This window comes from Synchiropus splendidus, chromosome 3 (genome assembly GCF_027744825.2).
Source record: "Synchiropus splendidus isolate RoL2022-P1 chromosome 3, RoL_Sspl_1.0, whole genome shotgun sequence".
NCBI lineage: Eukaryota > Metazoa > Chordata > Actinopteri > Syngnathiformes > Callionymidae > Synchiropus > Synchiropus splendidus.
The window spans coordinates 25,106,381-25,127,944 of record NC_071336.1 but is presented as its reverse complement, the minus strand read 5'-3'; the positions used below and the strand labels follow the sequence as shown (position 1 = coordinate 25,127,944).

Sequence of the window (21,564 nt, the reverse complement as noted above, 5' to 3'; positions counted from 1 at the left end):
GAAGAGCATCGGTGTGAACAGTGTTTTGTTGAGCTCGCTGGTTACCTGGGTGAATAGAAGAGGTGAGCTCAAAGCGGAACTGCAGCTGACCACACACATGATCTGTTGGTAGTCTGCGACCCAGCGTGTAGCTCACGACACGATCCCTGCAGGTAGAAATGAAGATGACAGTTAGATAGAGAAAGAAACAGTGTGTTGAATTTCATTCAAGGTGAATGAGGAGGAGTTGTAATCTACCCAATGGCGTGTTTCTCCAGTAGCCTCTGCACAGGGACGGACAGCCTCCCAAGGAAGCGCTTGATGATGGGGCGGCTTTTGGCAAATTTATCTTTCACCTCGATCTCCAGCACATCAGTTGGTAGGGAAACAAAGTGGAATCCCTGCAAAGGTAGAAGAATGAGATGAGTCAGGATGAAAGCTTTGTGTTCAAGACACAGTGAAATTTCTCCACCGATGTGAGTCAGTTACAAGCTCAATACATCCCAATTAGACATGTAAACCATTGTGAGTCACCAGTGTGAGTGTCAAACTCTGTCAGACCTGAGGGCCAAATCCAGCCCCCTACAGGGTGACATGCAGTTTTGACCATAAAGACGCCAGCAACTTCACACGAGGAAGCAACAATTTTGCAGATTTGAGGCACCAAGATGTACTGGTGTTAGGAAAAAAACAATTATGTTGTTGTGTTAAAAATGCATGCAATGGCATTTAGGCTTTCTATCGCAGGGAATATTTTTCGGTGCACCACTTTCAGGAGCACCACATTGAACAATGTCATATCATGAATAAAACATCCGTGTTTAAGAAAATTAATTTCCAAATACTTCAGAAAAGAGCACCAAATAATGTTGTTCTTTCACTGTAAGAGGCAGATGTGGACAGATTCTACTAAAATTTGATCACTCTAGGGTTAATTATAAAAATGCAATTATTTACTTTACAGTTGATAAGAAAAAAAAAAAATTAAAATCACGTCCCAGGTCTGGTAAGGACATTTTTTCCCTTTGTATTCGAAGGTAAAGAGTTGGGTTAGCAAAGTCCTTGCACCAAAAAAAAGTGAGTGCAGCCAACTTTTTTTCAGGAGGTTATCAAGTCTCCATTTAATCAATTATGTAGATGATTTTTCTTTTTATTTTGTTCTTATTTCACATAGCATGAAAAAATAAAACAGTGAACTGTGTAATTGCTGAGCTTCATCTTTCCTTCTCTGGTACACAAAACATTTCGCTCAATATATTTCATCATAAAGAACACACCTATCACTGAATACCTTTTCTCAGATGTAACACTGAGACAGTGCTGACATTTAATTTAAAAAACAACACAAAGTATGAGGTGACAATAATAAAATCTACGAGACACCAAGACATCTAGCTCAGTGTTGTGACTCAAAACATCACAAATAGATTGAAGAACTTCATATTTCCTTGAGACTCCTACTTTTTACAGCGGCCGAAGTTACACTGTCAGAGCTTAAGTTCTAACCTCTGAAAGTTAGTCTTCACTGCACATGGGTCGGAAGATAAATGTGGTGAAGTGAAATGAAGGAACTTTAAACATTCTTTAAAGGAAAATGAAATGACACTTCCTCGGTGGAAATGCAGAGGAATGACTAGAGGAAGACCCAGCACGACTGAGCTAGATGATAAAACCAGTGGATGAAAAGGAGACTGAGTGAATAATTTACAAGATGAAGCAAGGGGAAGCAGACAGGAGTGTGTGGGAGCGATGCGACTCAATAATCCAGCCAGGAAGTGCTCGGAAGGAGAAGGGAGAGCAGCAGAAGTGATCATCAGTAGAAGTAGCAGTGAAATGGAGCAGCAGAAGAGGAGGAGGTGAGAAACGTGTGGAAACGTGAGAGGCTGCTATTAGAATAAGGAAATAACACACATTTATCAAACCACGTAGGTGAATATCTTTTCAAACTCAGCCTCGGCTGTGAGGCAATGCAGTAAGAATTTTTTTAATACATATATTATGTAGTTTTATCACCAAATTTCGATCATAATTTTGTCAAGTGATAAATGGAAAATACCACAGCTATTGCATCAAATGAGGACTAATCTTCATGAGTCAAAGAGAACATTCCTTTCTGTGCCTACTAAGATGAATGGTTGCTGACTTAAGCTTGTTAACTCTCTCAAACAATCCATCATCCAGTCCAATAGCTCATAACACCCTCCACCTTTACAGAAGCACATTATTTATTTACTTACTTACTTAAGGAGGGAGCCAGGGGGACTTCAATGAAAAATTTCACTGCATATTTATGATTATTTTGTGATAGAAAAAACACCATGGCCACAAACTATCTTCCCTCAGCTTGTAACGTTGTGTTCCATTTGGCGCCAAATATTGGAACCAAGGGTGTCTCAAATAGAGAGCAAATCAGAAAGCTTTTAAAATAAGAGATCTGCGCATAAATGGAATGAAAGTAATGGTGAAAAATAATGATTTCTTTCCATCTGACAGCTATATATTCTGAAGTACATGTCCTCCTATAGAGAAACTCCTCATGGACTCATTCTAGAACATAACAAGGTAGAGATCTTTGTCCGTGGTTACTATGGATCCTAATATATGTCAGGCCTCTGAATGTCTGCAAGATGATACAAAACAGACAGACAGACTCCTCCTTACGGAAACTTATTAAATTTGTACTGAATTACACTGGTCCTCAACTCCACTCAGCGCCGAAGCTGTTTGAAGGAACTATCTTTGAGCTGAGTGGCTGCCACTGAAAGCAAAGTTACATTCAATCATGTGCAGCATCTCCACTGGGAGTGAGTGAATGTGTTTGGAAGCGAAACTAGCTCTTAAACACGCACGGCTGTTAGGCCGACAACAGACGAGATGAGACAGAACACTGGCTCTTAGGTTGTTATTTCCTATCATGCACATTCTTCCTCAGTTTTTGGACAGGAAATTGTAAATAATTGAAGCTAAAAAATGTCTGTTAAAAACTTCTTTTGTATTTTATTATTGCAGGCTTCATTTCACAATGTCGTTGATGAAAGACAAAATAAGTGTTCGGGCTTTAGCTTGTTCATACTGCCTGATCATTTATTCATGAGTTGGATGTATTAAAGTAATGGGATATAGGAGTAGTAGTATGGAAAACAGAGGGGTTCAGGTATAGACCTGTGTGTACATTTTTGGCAATAGAAGTTGAGCTGAAGCGACGTGAGACAGAAAAAGATGGTGTACTGTATCAACCAAAACCCACGTTGATGGATGAAAAATGCATCCCTGATATTATATTATTCCCCATATTTAGCGCTGAAAACTTTTGTGTTTCAATCAAACATCCACTTTCACGTCCACAAAGACAGAGTCAACACACACAGTTGATGCTGACAGCAACTCTAAATGGGTCTATTTGTGATCCATGTTGATGGGCTGAGATAAAGGGAGGTGAAGAGAGGCACAGTAGAACTGGTGAAGGTGGAAGAGGAGTGGTCTTAAACATGTGACCTGCGGACCAATTGTGGCTGGCAAGATTCAATTCTGCAGCCCACCACTAGGTGTCCAATTATGACATTACTGTGTCCTCAACAGGACACACCCTCTTTGTCCAATGCGAGATGGTTAGAAAATAATGTATAAGTAAATTTCGATGGAAAACATGAACACAAACTCTGACCTCAAGGTGTAGACACCTCAATGACAAATGAGACTTGTGGGGATGAGGAGAGGAGAGGACAGGAGAGGAGAGGAAATGAGAGGAGAGGAGAGGAGAGGAGAGAAGAGGTGAGGAGAGGAGAGGAGAGGAGAGGACAGGACAGGAGAGGAGAGGAAATGAGAGGGGGGGACAGGAGAGGAGAGGAGAGGAGAGGAGAGGAGAGGAGAGGAGAGGAGAGGAGAGGAGAGGAGAGGAGAGGAGAGGAGAGGAGAGGAGAGGAGAGGAGAAGAAATAAGAGGAGAGGAGAGGAAAGGAGAGGAGAGGAGAGGAGAGGAGAGGAGAGGAAATGAGAGGAGAGGAGAGGAGAGGAGAGGAGAGGAGAGGAGAGGAGAGGAGAGGAGAGGAGAGGAGAGGAGAGGAGAGGAGAGGAGAGGAGAGGAGAAGAGAGGAGAGGAGGGGAGAGGAGAGGACAGCAGAGGAGAGGAAATGAGAGGAGAGGAGAGGACAGGACAGGAGAGGAGAGGAGAAGAAATAAGAGGAGAGGAGAGGAAAGGAGAGGAGAGGAGAGGAGGGGAGAGGGGAGGAGAAGAGAGGAGAGGAGAGGAGAGGAGAGGAGAGGAGAGGAGAAGAAATAAGAGGAGAGGAGAGGAAAGGAGAGGAGAGGAGAGGAGAGGAGAGGAGAGGAGAGGAGAGGAGAGGAGAAGAAATAAGAGGAGAGGAGAGGAAAGGAAAGGAGAGGAGAGGAGAGGAGAGGACAGGACAGGAGAGGAGAGGAAATGAGCGGGGAGGAGAGGAGAGGAGAGGAAATGAGAGGAGAGGAGAGGAGAGGAGAGGAGAGGAGAGGAGAGGAGAGGAGAGGAGAGGTGAGGAGAGGAGAGGCAGAGTTGGAGGAGATAGCAGGTGAAGGGAGAAGAGGAGGAAAACAAATGAGGTTCACGAATGTGGTAAAGCAGGGAGAGGATCGAAATTGGTTAAGGTGGAGGAGGATGACATATGCGATGACCCCTGATGGGAAATGCTGAAAGACAAATTAGTCGGAGGAAACTCTACTACAGCTGTAGGTAATAATAGTAATTCAAACTGGAAAAACTATACATTACCAGAGTCTATTTAATTATTCTCAATCCGCAGAGTGGAACAATTGGGAGTATGGAGTTCAAGGTTAATGCTGACTGACACTGAACAAGCTAAACAGCCTCTCAGTCTCCACCAACATCATTGCACTGATGCTCTCCAGTATCTTCTCTGCAGCCAGAGAAAGACAGGAAACACTATCTTTCTGGGCTGGTGTGGGAATAATGAGCTGCTCTGCGGCAGAGAGCGGGTCACTCCTGTCAGCACAGACAAATCCGGCCGACAGTCTTGTTGAAGACAGCCAGTGCTGATCGATGAATTGTTGGTGCTGTGAGCTAGCACACAAAATAATAATAAATAATGGCATATTTATACAATAAAATGAAAAAATAGCTTTGTGAAAAAATACTGATATGTTTGTGATACTTGGTCGTATCAATATTTTAATAATAAGGACTGCATCGATTTCTAACACATAAATACTGCTGTTCTATTTGTTTAATACTACTTCAGTTGAGCTGTTCATTCCTCTATTGGACTGCGACATGACGGTCAAACTGGGCTGACTTTGTGACAATAAGCTTGTTTTAATGCACATAATATTGCAACTTTTCTGAATTACGTGATTCTCCCCCTCCTCTGTTAATATAATGGATCTTAACAAATATTAGAAAATATCGAGATGTATCCTATGATGAATCTCGTATCAGGAGTATCGTATCACCAACACCACCATACAACACGTACCAGATAGCTGTCAATACGAAGCCCTAGTAATAAGCGTGTTTGAAAGATAAGGCAAAAACATTCAGCAGTAACACACAAACTATTAAATCAATGGTAGAGATTGAGATGAAACCCGAGTCAGATGGAAATAAATCATTGATCATGATCAATACACGTGCAATGTGAGGTCAACTTAACACGAGCACACAGGCAAAATTCACTAACTTCATTCAAAACAGTTACTAATGTGCTGCCTGGATATAAATGCACTTTGTATTTTGAGTCACCCATCCCAATTATCCAGAAGCATGAAAGTATCAAGCTTTGGCTGAGGGCAGTCAGAGATGTTTCACGCACACAACAATCTGAGGGGGCTTCTCAGGGTGAAGTGTCAAATGATCCTGCAGTGTTCCAGTTCCTGACCACAGGCTAAATATAGCCCAGATATGGATAATAGACAAAGTGCTCTTCTGTGTCTGCGCTAGTCTGTGAGCGCATTCATGCAATTACCTCTGTGCTCCACTGTGGGTTGATGGTGTTGCAGACCACTCTGGAGCGCTTCTCCTGGCCGTGATGGGGAAGCGAGGGGAAGATGCTGTGTTTCCCGGGTTGGATGGAAAGCTTCAGATATGGATCCGGATTGAAAAACATTCCTTTCTTCAAGCCGACTGCCTGGATGTCTGAGGAGGCATGTGTTAATGTTGCAATCATGCTTCATACTCACTATACTCATACTCTCTCACTCACGAATCTCAGTCCTGACTGAAACCATACCTTTACAAACATAATTAGAGGAATTATTTGCAGAATTTTGTCACCAAAAATGAATCACAATGTTTGCTATTGACCATCAAAATGACGCACACACTTGAGACTAGGGCTGGAATGATATACCTCGATCAATTCACGATAAATCCACCTACATATTGGGAAGCATAGTTTGGAAAAAAATATGATGGTGTGTTGTACAAGAGGTGTATCACACATAAGGTACTCCACACCGTCATGGTTGTACAGACAACCTTTGTTATCCCATTATCCCAGTGTCATATTGGTGTCAAAATATTCACTCTTTAAATACACAGAGCTGTTTGTGGGCAATAACAAGGTGCAAGAGCACAGAGAATTGCAATGTGCATGAACAACTTCTTGCAAGATAAATTGTTCCAGTGATTGCGAGGCAGTGTTGAGCGCATAATGACCAGTAAACAATTGGGCAGTCAGTAGAACTCGCGCATGCGCACTACTAACTTCCGGTTCCAGCACTGGAATTTCTAGACCACATTGGGAAAGTGGACCAGAACCGGCAGTGACACGTGATGTGTACTGGAGGTTAACTCCACCCATGTGTGAGTACTCACTGTGACGTTGTCTTGTGTGTGCACGTGTTTAGCGCATTATGATGTTGTCATTTTGTAACACTGGAATCTTTTCACTTGTAAACCTTGTTCAGCCAAAGTGTAAAAAAGTGCAATCAATCACTCTTGCTTTTGCTATAATAATGTTTAAAAAACGAATTCAAAAACAACTTTTTTCTTTGATAGTTCATGGCAATGTCTCCCCAGATAGACTTCTACCAAACCTATATAGAGTGCCTACTTGGTTTTAATTACTAGACAACTGCTTGAAATCCACCATACCTGACAGTGAGAAGTTAATAAGTCTCCTGTTGCCCAATCCATTGTTGACCTCTGGACTAATTACAGGCTTTAATACCTAGAAACACAGAAACAGAAAGATGTCAAAAACATATCAAAGACCTGGCCCACCTGCATATTGTACCTCTGAGTCGGTTAGAAGCAACAGAAGTACAAACCTGAATAGAGCAAATCGATAGCGAAAGCTATTCACTCTTTTACACAGGAACAAGAAAAAGATGGCAGCTATTTTAGCATTGAATCAGGCATTGGTCCTCTTTTCCGCAGCAATTTAATCTACATCTACTCGTGCTGACAGTGTTCTCTGATCAATATCGCGTCTACATAATTCTGACATGGACTATGGAGCCAGGAGGGGGAGGTGGCCGACGCTGGGGGATGGATCAGAGAACAGACACAGAGTTAATGTTCCTTTTCTGCTTTTCTTCCAAGCTTTCATTTTCTTTCCCGACATGCTAAAGGACAAAAAACATGAATACATATGAGCCGCGACTGAACTTTCAAGTGCACGTCTTTGTTATTATGCTTTACTATTTTACAAGTAAAACAAAAAAACACAATATTTAATGTAATATATTTTATATAAACCAGTCCATAGATAGATTGGCCTCCATTCCAGGGTGTCCCCTCAGCACAGAGCTCAGTAGACACTACCGGACAAAGAAAAATGATGCAAAGTTTTGGTAGTGGTCTCGGAAAATGAGGACAATGTTTCATGAGACCACCTGAACTGAGTTCAAGACCAAACTGCTCATAGAACGTACTTCTCTATTTGCCACTGTAAAGCCAATGGAACTCTAACAGAATGAAAACACTTCAGAATTAACTCATTTCCACTCATTTCCATTTTTTTTTAAATCCACTTAATTCTGTTAACAAATGAACAGAAGTTTACTGTCATAACCCTCTTTCCCCCCTTATGGGAACAAAGGAAGCAGCCAGTGGTGGTTCTTCAACTGGTTGTGCAGCTATGATATTTGAGACTTAAAAATAAACTAAAATAGGACAACATCAGTGGTTTTGACTTGTCTAGACAAAAAATCCTGAACGCCAATTTGAGACCAAGACTTTGGTCCGGAGACTAGAAGACTGAGACCAGTGTTATACTGAATTGGCCTTGAAAACTACAACAGTGAAAAAAACACATTTACACTGTCACACTTCAGAAATAAAGTGAATAAATATTTAAAATCAAATGACTTTCCAGATGAGAAATTGACCTGCAGGGTCTCTACAGTTATTTAACAACAATCTCAACACAATATAAGTCTTCTTGCATCACATGGAGACGATGAGTGGAAGATGTAACCACTCAGCAGTGCGTGACTTCCTCAAATCGTGATGTCCGAGATTAGATCTTGCTCAAGTTTCACTCGAGATTTCAGACTGGAAGAAACCCAGTGAAACTACTCATAATGTGGCACTTCCACATCATGTAGATCAAGAGGTCAACATTTTAAACATACATTTGAGAGCAGCAAACCTCGTTGAGCCACAGGTAGAAAGAGACAAAAATAAATAGACAACTTGCATCTCAAACTGACGTTGGCCAATGTTCTGTAATCTTCCATAATTCTGTGTTATTATTCTGTGATAACCTGTGCATCATGTTTGAAATCTGCTGACCAAGCAAAAACTGAAAAAAACATTGCAAAGGGGTAAAATAGAAGAAGTGGCAGTGGGAAGAAAGCATTCTAATGAGATGCTGACTGCAGTGTGAGAGGAATGTGAGCGTGAAGCTGATTCTAATCTCTCACATACAAAGTCATCTGCAGCGCATGCAATGGTTTGGAGAGATAAATGCAACTGCTCAAGTTTTCAAGACTTCTTCAAGTCTAGAAAACATTGCTTAAATAATATATAGAATATGGTAATATGGGGTAAACAGAAGCGTCTTTACCCAGGCTATCCAGCTGAGCCTCGTCCTCTTCACTCCCGTCCTCTCAGAATGACTGGGAGACAACCATCCCAACTGCAGACACATGCTGTCCATCACACCCTGCCTGCTGGATTTGACTGATGACGCGTCCAATAAAGCAGAAAAATACGCTCTACGTCCTCCTCTGCGCGTTGGTGGCCTTGATTGTGACACTACCTCTCACCTCAGAATCCATGAATGGAGTCTCCTTTGCTGTCTTTCCTCCCTCTCTCTCTGCCCCCCTACAGCCACAGGATATTTTTATGCCTTTGTCCTCAACAAGAAGCAACATATCAAGTTCTCAACCATCAGCATTTCTATAGTGGCGGCACAGCAGAATGGGGAGGCGAACACTGAAAAGCTGTCGGCATGCACCTGAAAGATTTGAACACTAAAACTACATGTTTTGTTTGAATGTTTCTAAATATTTTATAATTGAAGCATTTGGGAGTTCACTGTTATATGTTGAAACATATGGCCAATTATGTAACGAATGGAATTAACATGATGCAGAATACGCATGGTGCAAATCGCCGGTGACCTCTGTGAACCTCTTATGTTGACTGAAGAACATGGAAATGTTGTGAGCCAGCTGTCGGCCAAATAACTTTAACAACAACTCTTCTGACAGGGGCTTGATGTATACAGATAGTTCCTTCTGTTTGGCCTGACTTTGTGTTTCAGTTCGTTAGACTGCATTAGGCACACTATTCAGAGTCTATTAGTGATGGTTAGATGAGGTTACATGACACAGTATTGAAGAGGTCTCATGAAACAGTGTCCTGATTTTCAGAGGCCACCAGATGGCACTGCATGCTATAAAATGTTTTAACTTGAACAACTAATTCAATGAAACCTCACATCATTTCTAAACCAAGGGTGCCACCTAGTGGCCAGTGAAAATTAGGACACTGTTTCATTAGAGCCGAAACACTGTTTCATGATACCTCATCTGCCCATCACTATCAAATGCCACAGGGAGCCATATTCAGAAACCATAACATTTCATTGCACTAATACACAGGTTAGAGCAAGATTTATTTCACGCTGAAGAGGGAGAAATATATCAGTTAAAGAGTTTAGACTGCGGTGATATTCCTCTGCCTTTTCTTCAGGGTCCTCCGGTTGTGTTCTCCCCACTAGTACCATTGGTTTTAAGATGGACAGTGACCCAGTTAGTGCGCATAATTATGAGATCTGGGTAACATTAGTGAGTATTTTTTTAAGACTGGACAAGAGATCCTCATTTATGAAGCAAGCCAAGTCGATGAGAATCATGTCGCTTTCACTAGTGATGAGTAGATAAACCTTCATGAAGAGAGTTATCATTCACAGCCCACTAGATGGCTCTGCCTACCCTATAACCTTAAAATGTGAACTATTTGAAACTTTGTCCAACCAAGGGCACCATCCGCTGACCTCTGAAAATGAAGACAGTATTTCATTTACCCATCACTGGCAGAGACGTACAATTTGGTAGTGATGGATAGATGAGGTATCATGAAACAGTATGGAAGGGTTGAAGGTGATTTTCAGCGACCACTAGGTGGGGCTCTTGGTTTAGAAATGATGTGAAATGTCATTTAATTAGTTGTTCAAGTCCAAACATTTTACGGCAGACAGTGCCACCTGGTGGCCTCTGAAAATCAGGACACTGTTTCATGAAACCTCATCCATCCATCATTACAATTAGGATATCAACAGTTATACCTAATAAAGGGCCTCAAGCTAAGAGTTGCTTAACTGATCATTTGGTGAAATCATATTAAAGCCCTTCAAGCGCCGCCATGTCCCGGAGGGTCACACAGTCAGATTGAAAGCCTTCAAATGAACAAATTGCATTCAGCCAATTAGACCCTGGGCCATCAGGGTAAACAAATTTAACATAATAAATGCTGCCAGTCATTTCTATCCACCTTCGCTGCCTGGAGCGTCACCACTCTGGGACCTTGCACATAGGTTAAACCTAACCCCCGGTGCTATCTGTCACATGCAGAGCAGCCATTAATTCCTGCTGAGACAAGGACACACCCTGCCAACTGTGCAGAGCGGAGATTGCTCCAGCAGGGAAAGCGACAGCCAAGTCGTAAACAAAACTGTCGGCAGACAAACACTTTAAAATGACAAAAGAACAATCAAGATCTGACGGTTCAGCTTAAACTACATTTCCTGTTATCACCCAAAGCTCAGATGTGCAGTGACACTCACAGGAGCAGAGCTCTTCTTGATGGTCACGCTGGGCGTTGTGGCTCGAAGAGCACCGGTGACACCATGGTAGTACCGGAAGCAGACCTGGGTCTCAGCTGTGGAACACAAAACACACTCAATAAAGGCAGTCTCCACTGAAAATATCAGTAGGAGTATGAATCAATTGAGGTTGATTGATGTTTATTTATTACACATTAATAAAGTAAAGGAAAACACTTAACAACACTTTACGCACTTATCTATGATGCATTATTAGTACATATATATAAGATATCGTAATGGCGATACATCGATCATCATAGATAATACCATGAATGATCATAATCACAATTTATGACAAGGTTTATTCAGTATTATATCTTATATAATGCCTCTAGTAAAACAGTGGTGATTAGCTTGTGAGGTTTCATGCTTGTGCGTTTCAGGTACTTCAGCGACTTCACAACCCTCTCAGCGCTACAATCATATGTTCTTGAACATCTATTATTCCGATGTAACTGCTTCAGACCTACAGCGCCACCTGGTGGGCTTCGAAAATGAGGACACTGTGTCATGAACCCTCATCAGCCCATTAAGATTCACAGCTTACTCAAGCATTTACATTGTCTGTCAGCTGATTTTACGATACTTACGTTCACTGAAATGGGAACTGCAATCAACCTTCCAAACTATCTGTCCTTTGTGAGACCCATTAATCCCTCTGTTCTTGTAGTCCAGGAAGTTTTCCGACAGAGGCTCGTCTGGGGAAAGATCGGATAGAAAGCTCAGGGACGTGAATAGCTGCTTCCACAGGTAGTAACAGTGTTCTTCTGCTAATGTACTTCCACTTTGATATCGTGAGAGGATGTTTAACTTTCATTTCAATGCGGCGCCTCAACTCATGTATGCAGAATAACTGACCTGTTTTGGGACCCAATTAACCATTAAACAGTGATTATCATGTGGCAACACAATCTTCATGTTTGCATACACAACAGCTGATTTACCAAGGTGCCAAATTAGGTGGGTCGCCGCACATTTGGGTGGCCCAGGAGTGTACACTGTACACAACAACAGGTGGAGCAGAGCAAGGAGCTGAATTTAAATCAGAGTTTACTGTTCGAGCCAAGAGTGCAGGAGCACGATTGAGACAACCAAGCAGCATGGTGAACACCAGGCAGCTGCTCATCAAGTCGCACAATAGCCATAAAGAGATTGATGATACTGAACCAGCAGTGGGAAGCTGTGGTGACAAAGGGAGAACACCAGTCCACCGGGAAAGCAAATTAAGATGACAAAAGGCAGGCCACAAAGAAGAGATGCACAATTGGGGCTGGAATCAATGCCCCTGATCTAGCAGAACATTCCGGGGTCACAGATTTAATCTGACCAGCGACAGACAGATGTCACCCTTCTGGCTTGAGCACTTCCATGATGGTCTATCAGTCTGATCTTCTTGCACTTGCGCTCTTTCGTTCATTGGACTATTAGCTCAAGCTCTCAAGGTGTACTTGAAATTTCTCACATACATTTTTGCCAAGTTTAAAGCATAATTTAAATCAATGTGCCAGTCAGTTCAACCTGTAGGATTAACCTTGATATTTGTAAGGTCAAGAAAATGTGATGAATATGCAAATCCTAAGAGGCTTATCACCACAGGAATATGTAAATTTACATGTGAGTTGGTCCCGTGATGTTGAATAAAGAACATTATGGAATAAAATTACAAACACTTTGCGCTCATTCATTCCTGCTCTCACCAACTTGATACATTCCAATCCAGTCCCCAGCATCCACCTCCTCCTTGATGTCCCACGTGATGAGCAGGTCTTCCGACTGGCCGATGGTGTAGTGAGAGGCGCTGATGGTGAGAGTGGAGCGGGCGTCCGGGGACACCAGATCCGTGTCGCTGGTCGATCGTGGCAGACCCAGCATGAAGGCCTCCGGGTTCAGCCCATTCACAGCGTAGGTTTCTGGGCCGCAGCTGTGACGATCTTTGGAGCGCTGGCGGGTCTGACCACTGCGGGTCGGCGATGCCATGGCTGCCAGCCCCAGCAACCGATTTTGGTACAGATTCTGAAAAGAAAGAGAAATAAGGGACCCTCCTATGGTTTGCTTTAGCAAATCAAACATATCTCTGTTGGCAGTAATTTATTTAATCTATTTGCTTTGGTTTCCTGTTTACTAATTCAACTAATCTAATCTGAATGATGTGACTGACGCAAAGGTTGTTTAGAAAGTTTGACTTATCGATCCATGTGACTGAGTGAAAGGTCTGAATCTGAACTTAAACGTAATAAAAGTGAAAGTAAAATCTCAGTGTTTTCCTCTAGATTTGGTGGCACATCCCTAATACCAGATGCGACTGTATTTTACCAGATGCGACTGACACACAGAGCCTTCTCTGACTCCATCTCTGTGTGTCCTCCCATGCCTCCGCTCTCAGCTTCTCTCATTTGGAGATCTTTAAATAATTAAGATGAATGTTCCTGCTTGCAACCGAGAGTGATTTAAACTCCAGTTTTCACGTTCCGAACTGGGATTTGAGCTTTCGGTTTTCTGCATTCTTATTAATTCTGAGTCATTTGTAGCCTGTTTCTTAAAGTCAACTGCACAGGGACTGTCTTAACAACAACCATTATGAAATCATCTACACACAGTCTGCAGGGGTTATCCCAGTTCTACCCTGCTTTTACAAGCATGTAAAATGCATGAGGGAAGAGGAACACTGAAACTGTTGTCTGACAACATTGACAGTGAGAAACTGCAATTTCACCACTTCAGTTCTGCCACACCAAACAAAGAAGGGGGTTTGGAGAGTTCTTGACACAATATGTCTTAACTTCAATCTATGAGGTATCAAAGAAACGTATGTAACATTCTGGCCGATTACATATCTGCTCAAATTGATATTTGTTAGATGGAAAATATCAACCTCTCAATTCAAACGACAAAACAATTGCTGTCCCCTATTTTTGTGACGATGTAACAGTCACAGAATCGCTGCCTGAAGTGTATTCAATCCGAGGAAGCAAAAAATGTTTCACACAGTAAAAGAGGCCAAGCACCTCGGGGTTCTCATTTCCAAATGAAAAAACAATGGGGTGTGAAATTGCTGCGAGGAACGGAGCAGCAGGAGCAGCACTGAGCTTCGGTTAATACGAATAGGAAGGTAAATGCTCTCTATTTACTGGTCATTTTGAGGAAGTATGTGGTCACCAAGCAAGGGTCAAGTAAACATCTTTGGATTAGAGAGAGCTTGCTGTCTACAACAAAGGCGACAAGTTAGGTTAAGAACCTCTGGTTTCCCTTGTCTGACTTTGTCAGTGCAGCTTCAGGAACTGCAGTAAGGTTAGTGTAGGAGTTATAAATGTTGCTTGGGAAAAGGCAAGGTTTGGCCTCTCGGATCACAATGTCACACTACTTACAAGAAAGGTGGCCTCCTTTACTGCCAGAGCTAATGAACACAAAACAATAAAGTGGATGAAAAAACATCTCTTGCTACTATCTAAGTGCTTAGACGACAACAAATTGCTCCTTCAATCCTCTCAATAGAAAGTTAATGACTCAAAAACATGGTGTATCAAATTTGGACCGAATGAGCTGTGTCCAATTTACAAGCACCATGAGATCTCTGGTGCTGCATCAGTTCCGCAAATGTCACGCCGTGACCTCAGAAACGACGATGCCCCAGTTAGAAAGAAGCTGCAGGGCACAAGTCAACCGGCCGTAATGGATCGAGTTAAGTGCCTACAACTGGTGATCAAGACTTGTTATCTACATGCAAAGTGATATTAACATGGAAATATGACGCTAGTGAAATGCGCCAGTATGTGACAAGTATTCAATTGAATTCCGACTAATAGTCAAGTATGTTTCTGGATACATAGTTACCTCTGCAAGGTTATGTGATCCTTGTGTTTAGCTGTCAAAATGACAAAAAAAGAGATGAGTAAATTTTGGTGGTGCTGCGAATCACCATCTAGATCCAAAAGTTCACCAGAGCTGCAGTGCTAACTTAGGTCTTTGTGAACTTTGTGTTGCAGAGGCGACTTCAGTAACACTACTGCTTCCTACTGTCCAAATCACCTAATCTTTAAATGCTATAAAGATCAAAGGAGTGAGTTGTTGCTGGTGTGCACTCTCAGAGTGCATGTCCAGTCTAAAATATCGCGGTTAGTTGTGGAGCTGTAAAGTTGGTAAGACAACACCTTGGGGATTTATGTACACTTGCATCCTGAATGTCTGTTCAAAGAAGGATCGGAAACATAGAGCACACATTTAGGGAAGAGGTGGGCATGCATTGGTACACATGGGTGATGAGGCACTGACCTTGATACTACAGAGCTGCATCAGCATTATGATCAGTCAACCCAAAGCAGACCAACACCTGAGGGAATGTGGAGGAAAGGGGACGTCTGGTTACAATGCAGTCAATGCAGCAGGAAACAGTAGTATGACATTCACTTTTCAGTCTTCATACTTTTGATCTTTGACAGATAAAAATATGAATTTCAGCGAAGGAGGAGCCACAGAGATGAGAAAGAAAATATGACGGACACATGGACAAGAACAGACACATGTACGGGAATCAAAGTGGAGGGGCACATAGTTTAAACTGCTGCATTGAAGAAGTGAAGCTGTGAAAAAGAAAACAATGAAGAATGTTAAGATTAGCCACTTGAAGAAAGGTGAGACCTGATTTCGCTCGTGATGTATTTTTGGTTGATCTGATTTAGTGTCCAGTCAGGCCACGTCGGACAAAACAAGACTGGTATGGATGGGCATCAATTTCAAGAGAAACAGATGGGCTGTCAATTGGCTTGTTTCCCAACTGCCAACCTCACTTGCTGGATCATGTCTGATGGGGTCGTGTTCAGAAGGACAGTGTGGCAGCCCATACATGAGTCAGCTGCAGCGAGATTAGCTTTGTACCTTTGTAGCTTTGATGACTGTGCACAAACACAAATGTTTTGATATTTCTGTATATTGTGACTACCTGTTAGTGATGGGTAGATGAGGTATCATGAAACAGTATTGCAGGGTTGATGAAACAATGTCCTGATTTTCAGAGGCACTAGATGGCGCTCTTGGTTTAGAAATGATGTGAGGTTTTATTTAATCAGTTGTTGTTCTCGTCCAAACGTTTTGAAGCAGACAGTGAGTGCCATCTGGTGGCCACTGAAAATCAGGACACTGTTTCATGACACCTCATCTTATCTACAGATATAACATATTATCCAAACGTCAGCATGAGCTGTCTCTCTGATGTACTTGTTTCTAATCTTGTCTCGCCAAGTCACTCCCAATGAAAACCTGAGCATCTTCAAGTCTGACTCTTCTGCTTCTTGTCTTTGTGTCAGTGCTACTGTCTCTGACTCCATATATCATGGCAGGTTTCACTACTGTCCAGAGAGCTTCCCTTTCACTCGAGCAGCTATTCTTCTGTCACTCGTCTCCTCACATCCCATCCTATCTGCACTCTCCTCTTCACCTCTTATGTGTCCATCACTCTGTATAACTGATCATACTTCAATTGATCTCACTGTCATCATTCACAACTTTCACATACTTCTGTAATGATCCAGACTTCCTCATTCAGCACTACTGTACCTATCTAACCATAGTCATAGTATTTATCTGGATCCACAAAGACACAGAGCAATTCCTGACCTCTGTACAGTACTTCTCTACCAACATCCTCAGGGCAAACAAGGGATTTATGTTGTTTTTTTCCCATCATGAAACCATTTGGCTGCTCATTGATGGTGACTACTATGAGCCCAGACCCTGTCATGGTTACATGATTTCTACAACCAGTGTTCTAGATGAGAATTTTTGCATCATTTTAGCATCTTCTCCAGTGGTTCTGCCACCCCAGCAGAGCATGTTGAGCAACAATGGCATAGCTATCCAACCAAAACATTTAGAACTGATGACAAGGAAAGAAAAAACAACTGATACGCCCAACGCCAATACACATTTAGAGTAGGGGAATGTCAGCAATTTTTTGGGGTAGGGGCCCATAATTTAAATAGTTCAATCATTCTTGTTCATTTATAGAACTGTTAAAGTTTCATAATTATCATTGGTAAATATTTAAGGCTGCAACTAACAACTATTTAGATAGTCAACTAGTCACCAAGTACCTAAACGATTATATGACGTGCATGGGTTGACGAACACTCAAATATGTCTCATTGCTCCTAAAGGGCCTCCGCCACCCTCCAGTCAACTTTTAAAAGTAAGCTGAACTTGTGCAACCAAAAATATTTTACGATCCCAAGGTCTGATCTTTTTATACTTCTTCCCGGCTGTAGATGAATGAGTCACAGTTTTGTAACTGACTCCGGTAACAGGAGTAAAAAAAAAAAAAAAAAAAAAAACTCCACTGTGTGACACACATATGCAAATGAGGCGAGCGCAGACGCATACATTAGAAGAGCAAACTTCAGTCACGTTCAAATCCCCACAGTCCTCATTAGTCATGTAGTAGCACATTAGTACAGTGTCACAGACAACCGCGCTCAAACACATGCAGCCATCTCAGGGGACCCACCCCCAGTTGGGCTTCCGACTTCAGAAACTCTGGTCCTAAAACTCGGGTAATTATCCAGCTAATTGCATTTGAGATGACATGATTATTCATTCAGAGCACATGCGGAGCAGGAAGTGTAAAGGAGACCGCGAACGCGCCGTGTTCATTTGAGGAGACGCAATTACAGCGACCGGCTAATCGCCTTTGTCCGCGTGACTTTCATTTTCCATTTTGACTTGGACTTGATGACACTAATTGTCCATGGATTCATCAGAGTGACCTCCGCACCTGAGCGGAAGTGCTTCAGCTCATCCCTCTGTGACAAGACTCCCACATTGATATCACTTATTCTCGTACACTATAGCTGTATCATTATGACTGAATGCCTAGTATTGTTCAGGTGGCCCTCTTGACACCAGAGAGAGTCGAGTCTGCAGCGGTTACCTCACACCACGTCTGACTGAAGCTCATGGACGTGAAAGGAGGCCAGTGTGGAACGGCAGACAACTTAATGAAGCTCTAACTGACCATATTTGATGCATAGGTTCCCATTTTCCCCTACAAATATAAACCAGCATGTACAGCACGCTCAAACACATTTATTTGAAGACCAACGTAATGTTTTCTGAACATCTTTCTGTGACCAACATCACATCAAAGAGTGTTGGCTGCTTTTCCTCTACTTTTAATGGCTACTGACCACTGTAGACAAACTTTTATTAAGCACTACAAAATATAAGTTACACTATTTTTTTGTAATGGTGCAGGGTTTACAATTAGAACAAGAATGTTAATGCCATAATAAATAATCTTGGAAAATGAAACCAAACAGCTCTGGGTATTTATTCATTCACTCCATAATTTTTGAGCATCATGTTTAAGTTTTACCGACTAACTTTCATTCAGAATATCATACTATCATAACCATTTCTAATTCCATGACACACTGCCAAGGAGTTCTACCAAAGAGTCAGATTCTAGAACAGGAGTTGAAGCGTAATTGTCCATTTTATGAATGAAGATGGACATGAACATGAAGATGGGGACAAGGTGGCAGATAGTAAACCTTCAAGAAGGCAACAAGCACAACAAAGTAGACAAAGAATTGTCGTCCAAAAACGAACAGCAGTGTTGAATTCCAAATTATTTTTATCTTGAACACATGGGGTCTTCAGAAGGATGTATAGAAAGTCACTTGACTTCGACGTTATTTTCTTTGAGGCACGCTGATGCCCGTCACAGCAGCATAGTGCACACGCATATTCTTTTGGAACATGTGTAATTTACTCACATTTCATGACTTGCTTATTTAAAAGAAGAACCGGATTTAAAACTAGTGGTTCCATCATGGGCGTACTGACAGTCAGCGGGACACGGACTATAAATCAACATGTCAACTTTATTGGATTTGGAGGATATAAGGGGATTGCCTGTCGATGGCAACCTATGGATACATTCACAAGTCAATGGGTAACCAGTTTTGTAAAGACTTGCTGCCAACATCAGAGTGAAAAACCAGTGCAACAAAAGTCATACCCCACTGTAAAGTATTCTTTTTACCTTCCAACACTGCCTTTTGAAGTCATATTAAGTAGTCCCCTCAGCTACGGAAACAATTCAAATTCTGTAGCGGTTTGTGTCTGCCCATATTCCCCAGAACAAAGCTAGATTGGAAATAAATATATTGTGTGTGTGTGTGTGTGTCTGTCTGTCTTTTGGACCCTATACATGAAAAGGGATTAAATCTAAAGCAGGAGTACGGGACGTAACCCATTGACCAGTGGTCCATCACGAGACGACTGTCCTAGATTCTCACTTGGCCCCCAGGGAAAATTAGCTGTCCACCCCTGCTGTAAATCGTAAACAGAAATTGCAGCATGCTATTAAAGGTGAGCGACAGTTCAGATATGCTGTGTGAGGTGAATAAAAAGCTCTGGTTAACAAGATGTGGCTTAAGATGAATCCAACTAGTTGATTAAATTTAATAGCCAATAAAAAAAAAAACAATAAATTGGTAAAGATGACAACATTTAAGCTGATTAAAAGCCACTATTTATATACTAATATACATTTATATATCATTGTTATTCCTTACATTTGAAGATTGAAAGGGGAGTAAAACAGTAGTGAACGTTTGCCCAGAAAGCCACTACTTCTCTCAGAAGAATCAGACAGAACAAAGGGGGTAAAATGCCCAAAACTGACGTGATATGAGTGTTATCATGACTCTAACATGCTAAACCTTAGTCTAACCTAGTCGCACTTGCCCGAAACTACTGCGCCGCCCCATGAACTAGTAAATATTGACTACCTGTATTAAATAAATTGTTTGCCCTTATTTGCAGAGGGAGGTTTGACCTGTTCATTGTGCATTTTATCATTTTTATTTAGTTATAGAACACATTACAGTTTTGCTCCTGACTTAGTTGTTTTGTCCTTAGCTAAGTTTTAAAAGTCACTTGTTGTTATTTACTTTTTGCTTTATTTTTTTTTACATTAAAACTTGCATTCTTTAATTGTTCTTTAGTTCCATTTTGGTGGCATTTGCCCTATTTCTTAAACAGTAATTTTATTGGTTTACCAAATAAATAAATAAAAATTAGTTTTGCTATGCGTGTTTTATGACTGAGAAATCAAAAATTGCTTGCTGGAGTTGGTATATCTGCCAACAAAACAGCAATCAGTTCACCCTGTTACAGAATACTTATGTTACATAACAAACATTTTATCAAATGTATGTCTGGACCATAAAAGAGGAAAATATTGTTGATTTATTATGACTAAACAACAAGAACATACACAGTCTATTCCTCTTTTTCAGGTAGCTTGTAAGACTGAACAGCCCTTCCTGGGATATAATACTATGTCACACATTTTAAACATGGATTTATCGTTGTGATTTCATGACTGAAGTATAGTGTAAGCCATCCAGTCCACAGGGCTAGAAGCACAATTTTAATTCCAGCTACCTTAGTTATTGGTTGGGGGGGAAACAAAAGAAGCTTCACCGGGATTATTTAAGAGGATTTGGAGGATGGGGATCCCCACACAAAGCAGTAGGGGGGGCTCCCCTTAACAACGGGAGTCCTCCTGGCACCCAACAGCGTTTGCACCAAACTCCATTGAAGAATATAACGATTTTAACATTGCGCTCTTTCTGCGTGACAACGTTTCATAACGACGACATGTACACATACAAATCGAAAGATTCTTTCATTCGGTGAAGACCTTGGCTGTATTAGTGGGGGACTTCTATTTAAAAATCAGATTACATGCGGAACGTTAAATCGCGTAGACGGCGCCCTTCCTAGAAGCAAACAGTCGTGTTCAAACAAGATATCGTTTCATGCGTAATAATCCTAAATGTGTTCATAGTGGTTCGCTTCCCTCCTTGACACATGCATGCGGGCTCGGGGAAGCTGGGCCGCTGTTGATATACCGTTACACAGCAACAATGGAGGCGACCTACCTGAGATAATATAACCTGTCGGTGGATCATTCTTCGCGTGTTAGCTCAGGAATTCGATTCGGGTTACGTTTGCTACTTCACAACACGCTCCATTTCGACGATAAAGCCGGGTGGAATACAAATAAACAACGATGGTGGACAGTGTCACATCCTTTCCTCCTTCCCTGGACGAGCGTCAAAATAGCGAGAACGTAGCCGGTGTTTCCGGTTTTCTGGAAGCAAAACATTTCCACAACGGATTTATGGATGAATCAATGAAATGTTTTTTCATTATTTATTTAACACTATTGTCACTGCTTCATAATCATCCTCCATTACGATAACCTAATACGTTTTGGTTGCAGAACTAAGCTACACGACTTTTATTTTGAA

At 41.7% G+C, this 21,564-nt stretch overlaps 1 protein-coding gene across 3 annotated transcripts in view; it reads right to left on the bottom strand.

Moving 5' to 3' along the window:
* The window catches only part of LOC128755608 (E3 ubiquitin-protein ligase HECW1), a 38,477-nt gene extending 17,116 nt beyond the window's left edge, over positions 1–21,361 (bottom strand). For 2 of the 3 annotated variants that reach the window (XM_053859367.1, XM_053859369.1), the window contains exons 1-8: positions 21,193–21,361; positions 12,946–13,261; positions 11,839–11,946; positions 11,207–11,301; positions 7,063–7,138; positions 5,933–6,102; positions 238–380; positions 46–146 (exon numbers count right to left, since the gene is read on the bottom strand). In XM_053859367.1, coding sequence (XP_053715342.1) covers positions 46–146; positions 238–380; positions 5,933–6,102; positions 7,063–7,138; positions 11,207–11,301; positions 11,839–11,946; positions 12,946–13,261; positions 21,193–21,222 — 1,039 coding nt within the window. In that variant the 5' untranslated portion in view covers positions 21,223–21,361. Of the gene's footprint in view, positions 1–45; positions 147–237; positions 381–5,932; positions 6,103–7,062; positions 7,139–11,206; positions 11,302–11,838; positions 11,947–12,945; positions 13,262–15,517; positions 15,576–21,192 lie in introns of all 3 variants that reach the window. The other variant, XM_053859368.1, reaches the window with a different exon arrangement.
* Positions 21,362–21,564: the final 203 nt, after the last annotated feature.